The 11,132-nt window shown below is 37.4% G+C and overlaps 1 protein-coding gene across 3 annotated transcripts in view; it reads right to left on the bottom strand.

The window, feature by feature from the left end:
• Positions 1-3,183: 3,183 nt before the first annotated feature.
• LOC139949457 (oxysterol-binding protein-related protein 1-like) overlaps positions 3,184-11,132 on the bottom strand; it is a 54,099-nt gene continuing 46,150 nt past the window's right edge. For 2 of the 3 annotated variants that reach the window (XM_071947800.1, XM_071947803.1), the window contains 5 exons: positions 10,794-10,991; positions 9,975-10,116; positions 7,878-7,973; positions 7,077-7,200; positions 3,184-6,463 (listed from right to left, as the gene is read on the bottom strand). In XM_071947800.1, the coding sequence (XP_071803901.1) occupies positions 6,267-6,463; positions 7,077-7,200; positions 7,878-7,973; positions 9,975-10,116; positions 10,794-10,991 (757 nt within the window). In that variant the 3' untranslated portion in view covers positions 3,184-6,266. The remainder of the gene's footprint in view (positions 6,464-7,076; positions 7,201-7,877; positions 7,974-9,974; positions 10,117-10,793; positions 10,992-11,132) is intronic. The other variant, XM_071947802.1, reaches the window with a different exon arrangement.

Here is an 11,132-nt window from a genome sequence, read left to right as displayed (position 1 = left end):
ACTATCAACAGCTCTACATTGCTTGTAACCAAGTAAAGTTGTTATACTAAAACTATTTTTTAGTCATGACCAATAGTGTCCAGTGCCTTCAAGCAAGTTTTGGTGCTTAAGTTTTTGCGCAGAAATTTACAGATCTGTGCAGCTAATAAAAAAAGGGCCTAATTTTTTTTGGTATCCTTGCTTGACATATACTCACCTCCACCCCTTTTAACATTACACATTTTTTCCACATGATGTCAACGTATTTATATTACATACAAACATTTACTGGCACACTCAGTTTTAAAACATTACCTACGTGTTGTTTTCATTCTCCAAAAATGATCTAAATATATTCGACATATTTACATACTCAAAATTATGTGTTGTCAAATGGAAGCATTGAGCATAAATACTGAAGACAAACATCTTAATTAAATTGGATGTACATTTTGTGAAATAAAAAATCCCACAGGGCAAGACAAAAAGACTTCTCTGATGAAAAACACTTCCATCAAATTAAACAGTTAACTCTATGACTATAAATCCATCATATTTCAACAACCAATTTTGTTGTAATTTTTACATGTTTGTCTGGTATGACGGAGAGGTTGAGAGATTTAACGGTATTCTTGGTTTTATCATCAATGTGTGTGCCCCCCCTCAGTCACACAGAAAAGGGGAAATAATTGAAGGCACACTACTCAGATGGGATTTAAACCAACAACACCAACATTCTAGAGCAGATCTGATACCATAACCACATGCCATGCAAGCCCAGTGGCGAGAGGCAAGTTTGAATCATGAAAATAGTACAAGCTTTGACAGAACCCTTTCTCAGAGGCCTACGAACATTTATTTTTGCTAGCATCCCTTCTCAGTGGGGTTTGAACCCACAACCTCGGTATTCCATAGCAGGTATCTCAACCACAGACCACCGAACATGCCCAGTGGCGAGAGGCCAGTTTGAATCATGAAAATAGTACAAGCTTTGACAGAACCCTTTCTCAGAGGCCTACAAACATTTCTTTTTGCTAGCATCACTACTCAGTAGGGGTTTGAACCCACAACCCCGCATCGCAGATATCTCAACCACACACCACCGAATAAGCCCAGTGGCGAGAGGCCAGTTTCAATCATGAAAATAGTACAAGCTTTACAAAATTCTCAGAGTCTTACAGGTTCTTTTTTGCAAGCATACTACTCAGGTGGGATTCAAACCCACAACCCAAGCATTCCATAGCAGGTATCTCAACCACAGACCACCGAACATGCCCAGTGGCGAGAGGCCAGTTTGAATCCATAGCAGTGATCTAAAAATTAGTCTGTGTACAAGCCACTTAAAGTTGTGTGATTCAAAGTTGCGTGAAGATAATGAATCTCCTGAAAGAGGACAAAACCCTGTGCATTTCATAAAACAATTCATTGACTTTACTTTGTTACACAAGTCATGGTTTCATTGTGACTAAGATAATTTCAAAATCAAATTAATCCAAATGTTAGTTTTGAAGTTAATCTTTCTTTAATACTGACATGAAATGAGTCCTTTGTCTATATCCTTTTTTATTTATCAATTTCATAAAAGGAATCATTAAAATAATTCTTAAAAGTATAATCTCTCTCAATAATAAAATTGTTACGTACAAGTATTTTGAGTGACATATCTTTGGATACAAGTTATCATTTAAAATAAAGTAAATTTAACCCTGTCATAAAATCTTGCCAGATCCAGTGTTAGGCATAGCTTAACTATGCCATAAAATCTTGCCAGATCCAGTGTTAGGCATAGCTTAACTATGCCATAAAATCTTGCCAGATCCAGTGTTAGGCATAGATTAACTATGCCATAAAATCTTGCCAGATCCAGTGTTAGGCATAGCTTAACTATGCCATAAAATCTTGCCAGATCCAGTGTTAGGCATAGCTTAACTATGCCATAAAATGTTGCCAGATCCAGTGTTAGGCATAGCTTAACTATGCCATAAAATCTTGCCAGATCCAATCCAACAAAATGTAAATCTGCCAAATGCAATCAAGTCTTACATGGCAGTCATAATCAATATAAATACCGTTCATGGTAACCCAATATTACATATTATCTCACCAATAGTATTTATATTTGGCAATCATCTTTATTAAAGCCATTACACACTTTCGGTACTGAAAAAAAAGAAAAAAGTTCACAGATTTACAAATAATTTACAGGGTTTACAGAAGGTAACGGTGCAAGACTTCTCTTAAAACATTATTCCATGAAATGCTTTACTTTTTGAGAAAACATTAAAACAACATCAATTCTCAATAGCTAGAATTACAAATTTATTTCAAACACATGTCATGACACGGCGAAATGTGCAGAAACAAGGGTGGGTTTTCCTGTTATTTTCTCCCGACTCCGATGACCAATTGAGCCTAAATTTTCACAGGTTTGTTCTTTTATAAGTTGTGATACACAAAGTGTGGGCCTTGGACAATACTGTTTACCGAAAGTGTCCAATGGATTTAAGGTCCTCCTATACATCTCCCTTTCATTAATGCTGAAGTTCATAAAAAAATTAAAAATTACTTACATGTACACAATTATACACATACTTTTTCACTAAGTACATGTACCTCATTTCTCTCCAGAGTATCGCCTTTTTTCATCTTTTTTTATCGTCTAGAAGATTTCAATAGATAATGAACTCGAGTTAAAATAGAGTTGTTTATTAAAAACTATTCTTACAGATCTACTGGGGGTTGTTTTCCAACTGTTGTTCAGGAACATGGTTTGGATGGCAACTTTTGAGATTAAGACAAACTCAGAGGGTTGAGTGAAAAAGCGTCCACAACTATAGAGCCTTTTCAAACTATCTAGCTCCGATCATTGCCAAAAGGCACCACAAGTCTTAGCCAAGTTTACTTTAAAAAAAACTTGGTTCAAACCCTGCCCTATGTGAAACAAGGTATTTTTGACAGTGTGAAATCAGCATTGTTTTTTTTGACAGCTTTTGACAGGTTTGTTATTTTATGCATATTTTGAGATACACCAAGTGAGAAGACTGGTTTTTGACAATATCAATAGTGCCCAGTGTCTTTAACTGATGACAGATCTCCAAACACGTTTCTGAATCAGGTCTGGAAAAACAAGCCCCAGGTTACCAAGGAGACGACTGTCAACTACATGACACATTTCAAGACCTGGGGTAAAAATGTTATTTTGTAAAAAGGGTTGGTTTAAAAATGAGTACACTTGTTTGCAGCCATCATGTAATACAGTATACAATGAGAATTCAAAAGGTTTGTACATGAGGTCTAAGATGAGTCTTGCTTAAAATTCAGATTATCTATAAATCGTAGAATTTGTTGTTCCACTATTCCTCTAGTAGCTAGAGGCACTCTGCGTATTATAGTCTAGCAGCAGGTACCACAATGATTTTAATAAATGCTGAATTTGGCTGCAATTTCATGTTTGAAGGAAAATAAAAAAAGGCCGTTTAAATTTTTCAATCTGAAAAGTCTATGGGAACACTTTCACAGGGATTAAGGCCAACAGAGGCCATGGCTCCAGCAGCCTACAATAGACCCTTCCCATGAAATATTTGTAAATTGCACGTAGCGCGTGCGCACTAACGTTTTGGTTGGCAAAATGAGGGAACATCGCGCTGTTTTGTACACGGCTAATGGGTGCATGACGCAGACGGGACAGCGCGTCTGCTTAGTGCACAACTCTATGGCGTTTGCCAACCAACAGGGTCCGCACGCATGCGTGAATGTAACTAGCATATTTCATGGGAAGGGTCCATTAACCCAGGTTTTTGGCTACTTCAGCCTACAATTTACTACAGGGCCCAATTTCATAAGGTCTGTAAGCACTAAAACTTGCCAAGTACAGAAAAATTATGCTCAACAGAACCGGGTTACCAGCCAAAATTACATTAGTGTAGGTTCACATTTTTGTAACTTGTGTCCCACTCAAATTATGCTAAGTGAAGAAATAACAGCTTTTTTGAAATTGGGCTATCCCATGAATATTCATATAAAGAGTTTAACATCTACAGTGCTACATTAACAGTCCCATTTATGAGATTCCGTTTGGGCCTTTTCACACGAGGCAACCTTTACAGACAACTTGGAGGCAACCAACTACAGTGCATGCTTAAAAATCATTTACGATCCATAAAAAAAAGTATGTGAACAATCAAATATGAATGCCTTTATTTCATGGAGATTACCTGAAGCTGGTTGCCTGTAAATTGCCTCATGTGACCGGGCCCAAATACTCGTTCATTGAACCAGGGATGAGAGTCATTACTAAAAAAGTCTGAAACTTGGATACAAATTCAAAGGTATGTTTAAATGATGCCATTTCTATTGTTTGGTAACCCCTGGGGTTAATAGATCCCAAGGAGCTTTTGGAAACAGTATTCAAAGCACTAGAGAAGTAGACCAATGAGCAGGATTTCTTTACTTGTGGAAAAAATATTTAGTCTGATTTTCTTCACCAGGCCGGCATAAAAAGTCTGAATTCAGCCAAAAGTCTGAACAATCTCATCCCTGTTGAACACATTGCACTTATCACATAGACATGTATCACAGTACGGCCATCTTGTTTTCTAACCGGTCAAATTAATGTACACAAGCTGAGGCTGTGTTTAAATGACTGGGTTCTGATCAGACCAAAGGCTTTTCTCAAACCTTGGCTTAGAGTCAGGCACCAGGCTCTGTTTAATGGTCGAAAATCGAAACACAATGTATAAATGTACGTGTACATCTACATGTAAATGAATTTTATGACTTCACATGTTAGAATTTGTTCTAATCAATCACAAATTTAAAAACCATCATGCAAGAAATATCAGACCGATTTCTGCAATATATCCAAATAAAATGAGTCACTGTAGCATAAGCCAATTGCAAGTTAGATTTGAATATTGCCTGGTACAATGTTGTGCTTGATCACAAGTTATCACATGAATTTGAATTCTTAAGATTATAGGAAGTAATAATAATTTGGGGGGCTAATCATCCTTACTCGCAGCTAAGAGCTGAATTGCGAAGGACACGGCTACAACGTGTTCGAGAAGCAGGCATGCAAGGGCGCATTCAGCTGCCAGCCACATCAACCCATTATGACCACGGAGCACAGCCAAGATCGAAAGTGTTTGATTTTTTTTCCTGAGGGAGGAAAACCGGATAGTCTGGAAAACCCTCGTGGCACAGCAGAGAACCAACGCACAACTCAACTCACATATGGCCCCGACCGGGAATCGAACCGGGGTCACCTTGGTGAGAGGTGAGCGCTTTACGCACAAGCCAACCGTGCCACCCAAGTAATTGCTATGTCACATGAATCGGGGCAAGTTTTTATATAGTTACGTAAGAGACAATTCTGAATGAATGTGTATGGCAAAATGGCACCAGGGTTTGCTCATCTAGAGGTTGCTACAGTACATATATGTAAAGGCTTGCCTCTAACCAATCAGCAATTGTCTCTATACTCTGAGAAATTTCTATGTAAGCGGTAACTCGTTAGTAAGAAAGTCATTGTACAAGACTTGGTTCCAATCTAACTCGCAAATGGCTTATTACCTAGTATGAATGCGGGACGGGGTTAAATTACACATCGCTAAAGTTAGCTTGGGTAAACTTTTATCATGTACAGGTTAAAATCCCCTTATCCAACTTTAGATCATTACTTTAGCACACTTAAAACTTATGGCTCGGTAGCGGCAGCTAAGACAACTTAAAAATAAACTTTACTACATTCGCTTAACTCACTCAGTCCTGCACGGTAACTCCAGTCACTCAAGTTCCACAGACCTCATTTAAAATGCAACAATCTTTAACCACTGAAGCATTTTATTGTATTTGGCAGGGTTAGTTTTAAACCAACTGCATAAAAGAAGTAGTTTGACTAACAATTTGCACAATAATTAGGCATAATTTTGTGTCACACAGTGATTTAACAGGAGTTTCGCTTTTTACAAACTTTTACTACCTGTATTGTAGACTTGTCATTATCGTCCAAAATTGTAAACCATTCTCAACTATAATTTTCCATGAATTTTTCTTTCCTTCTACAAAATGGAAAATAGGATCAATGTCCCACTGGTTCTTTTTGTACACCCCTGCTATTTACAATGGACTGTCCCTTTCGTTTGTCCACTGCCATTGTCCATGAGAACTCCTCGGCTGGAATTGCCATTCCTAACCCTGACTCTCACTCAGTCCTCACGACATCTTGAAACTGTCCAAGCCGCCTTCCGCAAGACTAAAAATTTAAAAACCCTAATTTCCTGGTGTTGTTAGAAAATATCAGGGCTATTTGAATAGTTGCGATCCCAGTATTTAGAAGTGAAGATCCAGTCTTGTTCACCGGTGTTTGGGTTCACATCCAGTTTGAACCACATCGGATTCCAGGATGATTCCTTTGACTTACCGCGGTGCTTTCTACTCATTCGTTGTTTTTCTTCTAAGCGATGCTTCTCATCCGAAGCGCAATCTGCAATCAATAAAACACCCAATTCTTATTTGTTTTCCTTAAATGTATCAACCTATCCATCAGAATTTAAAGGGAATGTGTACGTTTGGTAATCACTTTCAAAATAAATGCCAATAAAAACCTACTTGGATAAAAATACAGCAGTTTTCAATAGTGAAAAGCATTTTGAGAAACATCTCACTTTGAAGTAATGTGGTTATAAAAACATATCAGGTTTTTATCCCCCCAAAATTGGAATTTGAAAAGTGTTTAACGTCTCCAAGAATGTGTTTTCAAATTATTTTAAATTATTTTAAAACTATTCTTCCTGCATGGACATAATCGCTCCATATTTTCGGCGGTATGTATAATAAAACTTCCTTTTGAATTAAAATTTTCAACGGCGACATGTATAATAAAACATTTCCCTTTCAAACAAATTTTTTGAAGGTTAGTTTTAATGCATTTTTTATCTATATTTATATAAGATTTAAAAAAGGAACAATTCCAAAGAAACAGTTCCGTTAAGGGATCAGTAAAAGCAATTTAGTTTTTTACATTAGCTCTCTGTTGCAGCTTTACTGAGAAACAGAAAAAAATAACGCTTCTGAAACTGAAGCCGTACATGACATACCAATGTCCCCATTCTCCATGCAGCGTATATCAGGTCTGTATCTAGCGTCCGTTGGTGGTAGATACGACTTCATATGCTCTGTCATCTCATTTAATCTTATTGCAAACGATGTGAAGTTATAATACTGCAACAAAATAACAATCAGTGATTACAAATCATAAGCCATACAAATCCAGAAGAGAAAACTCTATAAATAAGTTATAAAACACAATTTGAAGCTTATAAAGCTGGTAAGAATTCAGGCACAGAACCCAATTTCATAGAGCCGCTTCAGCAGAAAATACTGCTTAACAATTTCCTGCCTAGCAGAAATGAGCAGAGAATACTGGTCACAAGTGGTGCATGTCACATGGTGTTTTGGCTGGTATCCCAATTCTGGCCAGGACAATTTTGCTGTGCTTAGCATTTTTTTGTGGTGCTTATAAACAGCTCTGTGAGATTGGGCCCTTGTACTTGGTGCAAAGTTTCAAATCCTACTCATTGAAGATATTTCGATGTTGTTAACCATAAACCCTTTCCGGCATGCACAGTTTTCAACTCCAAACCAAACGGGGCCCAATTTCATGGAGCTGCTAAGCACAAAATTTGCTTAGCATGAAGTTCTTCCTTGATAAAAACAGGATTACCAACCAAATTTCCATTTGTTGCATATTGCTTGTTACTGGTGCTCGGCTGTTGTTTGCTTATCCTGAAAATCACGTGGAAATTTGGTTGGTAATCCTGTTTTTATCAAGGAAGAAATTGAATGCTAAGCAAATTTGTATGCTAAGCAGCTCTATGAAATTGGGCCCTGATAGTTACCTGAGATGAGTTTTCTGGCCTTTTTGTGTTGCGCCAAAGAAGCTGAGCATTGTTGAATTCTTCCCCTTCAGGATTTGTTGACTCTGATGGACTCTGCTGATCAAGTCAAGATTATAAGAAATCATCAGATATGAAATCATTGTTTCTTATAAATGAGTTTGATCAATGAGATAAATTAAATTTGTCTTTAATACAATTATAGAGTACATGTAGGACTGAAATATTACACAATCACTAAAATATGACAAAATAGGTTTAAACAACAACTCCGCCCCTACTAAGACACTTTTGCTTTATTGTGCAAAGAAAATTTAACTGTTTAAAGAGTCAAAATATTTGAACCTGCGCAAGACTTTCACAGCTAAACTCTGAAAAAACAATATTATCATTCTGATTTATTTGACATCATTACAAGTAAATGTTAAAAAATACAAGAGATTCAAAGAACTGTAAAAATGACCCAGAAAGAACGAAACAAAAAACAAAACATGTAGGCCTAGCCCAAGAAACATACAGAATAGCAAAGTACAAATAAGATGACGACAGGAGAGCACCTAGATGAGTGTGGAGAACAATGTAATTATAAAACAATATAACAATATAATCTGTTGGTATGACACTGCTCTAGAATTGCAAAGGTCTTGGGTTCCAATCCAACCAGAGTAACATGCCAGTGAATTTTTTTCACAGGACTAGGGAAAGTACTGGGTATACAGTGCTAACACACATTGATGTAAGGGTAAAAACAAATTAATATAATTATTATCGTAGAGAAAATGAGATACATGTATGAAGAGAGTATGCAAGTACATGTACGGGAAGTCAATCTTGGGAAGGACACAAGAAAAAGGGCCTGACAAAATAAGTAGAATTGGTGGGTGGGTGGAGCGCATAATAATAATAACAACAATGTGATTACAGGATTTGAGGCATTGCATGGTGAGGTATCAATGTATATTTGGTTTGCGGTTGTGTATCTACTTGCCAGGTAGAGTTTGTTCTTAGAGAACTGTCTTGCTTTATTCTACTGCCGCGGAGTAGATAATCGGAGGTTCGGGAAACTTCTCAGTTCTGAAAAGAACTGTCCTGCTTTTTAACTATTACCAGGGCAGATGGTATAGAAAATAGACTCCGACTACTACTTTAGCTTATAGGATCGTAATTAACTGTACTGCCGCGGAGTCAGTTCTGAATTGGTCTCAACGTTTCGACTAGCTTGCTCTAGTCATCGTCAGTCATGTGATTGGAACATTTTACTATAACAAGGTTAAAAAGTACATTGAACACAATCCAAATATACAATCCTAAAAATTAATCTCACAAAAAGTTACATAATAACTTTACAATCAAAGTTGAAACAAACACAACAGGTTAGAACAGTAAACCGCAACCAACATAGAGGGAAGTGAAGATAACAGTTTGGTTGATTGTTGATTTACTCCCTAGGTTTTATGTACCAAGCAGTATGTTAATCAAAATAGGCGGAGCTTAAAATGCCCCTTTATTATTACATTGAAACCGTGCAGTCCTTTAGGGAAGTTGTTTAATTGCAGATAATTGAGGACTGAAGGTCCCCTAAACAATTGCTTATCACTTAGTCCCAACATTTAACTGGATGTGTCTAGCCACTGACACTTATAAGTAATGCTTTTTAGCATTATGGCATCACCTCTAGAATACTCATGAAACTATTCTAAATAACATCTTTAATAATCTGCTTCACTATCGAGAGCAGAGCTCAAATTTGAAAGAAAATCCACAGGGCTTGTAGCTAAAAAAAAATTAATTGAACCAGAAATTTTGTACAAGACAAGAAAAATAAAAAACAAAATTCCCAAGTCCTGGCACAGTCTGAACTCGGATAGAAGTCTGACATTTCCCATCCCTGGCTTGTGGAGGAAAGATTAATCAGGCCTGATACTTCACAGAGGCAGTGGAGGCAATTGCCTCCATGCACCTTGGTCATTGCCTTGGTGCCCTTGAAATGCTGTAGTAGAAATTTACAATTTTCTCATAGGGTGCCCTTTACCAAGGAGAAAATGCCTTGGTGCCCTTGCCCTTTCAAAAACGAAGCATACAGGCCTGGTTAATACGTACATGTTCTGAAGGACTTCCAGGGCTGTGATTGTGAGAATGTCTGTGTTTCTTTTCCTCCTTCTTGGCTCCATCATATCCATCGGGGCTCATGGCGTAGAGGTACTCCGTCCATTTCCCAAATAACATCACAATCTTCTTGTCCCTGTAAGGATTAACCAGTAAAAATAAATCAGACTAATATTGTCTAAGTCTAAATACTTGGTGTAACGAGGAGGAATGGTCTAGTTCAAAGGACCTGAGCTCTGGCGTTGTCAGCAGCAGAGTGTGGGTTCGAATCCTAGTCCTGACACATTACACGTTACCTTAATTTTCTTTTGTCAAAAGTTTGGAAGGTAATGCATTCTGCTCTACCAGCCACGCTCCTAGTGGATTGTATCCATGCCTACATCCTTAGCCAGGGCAGCCAGGGCAGCCAGGGGATCGCTTCAAGGTAATGCAAATTTTTATTTCAGATATAAAATATCAAGTTTCCCTTGTGGTTTATTATTTGATGTTACAATATCAAAACACCACTCAACGCTAACATTTGCACAACAGAGCTTAATCTTAGGGAATCTCAAGTGTTATTTTAATGACAGGTATTTGGAGTTCAGTTTTAACTATGAGACTGTAACAAATGTTAATTTATGGGCGTGACACGCGACCTTTTTACCGGTCATAAACAAAGGTTTAACACACCCATGTGACGCGCTCTCCACCGATAGGAATAGCGAAACTGTCAGAGGTATTTATGAATAATGATTTTGGGTTGAACAAAGTTACTAGAGTGGGATTTGAATCAACAACATCAGTTTATAACCAATCCGTTTATTGACTTACTTTGGGTCAGTGATGTATCCCTCTACCTTGTGTAAATCCCTGCCGAACCAGCCGGCTGGTTTGAACTGTAGGAAGCATTTGTGACCTGTCTTGTGATTGGTTAACTCCAGTAGACCATACATCTCAATCCACAGCTTACCAACGATGAGGTTGTGAAGACAGCTGCTTGGATTGTGCCATGTGTACGTTTCATTGTATCTTGAAATATAGACAAATATGGCAAATTAACAACTTTTAAAGCCTTTGAGAAAAACTCCAAGTGTCAGGCCTTTAACTGTTTAATTTTTGTGAAAATTAAAACTAAAAAGACATTTCATCAACATTAACGGGTAATAAAAA

This window comes from Asterias amurensis, chromosome 17, assembly GCF_032118995.1.
Source record: "Asterias amurensis chromosome 17, ASM3211899v1".
Lineage (NCBI taxonomy): Eukaryota > Metazoa > Echinodermata > Asteroidea > Forcipulatida > Asteriidae > Asterias > Asterias amurensis.
Note: the sequence above shows the minus strand (reverse complement) of the source record. Positions and strands in the feature narration are given on the sequence as shown.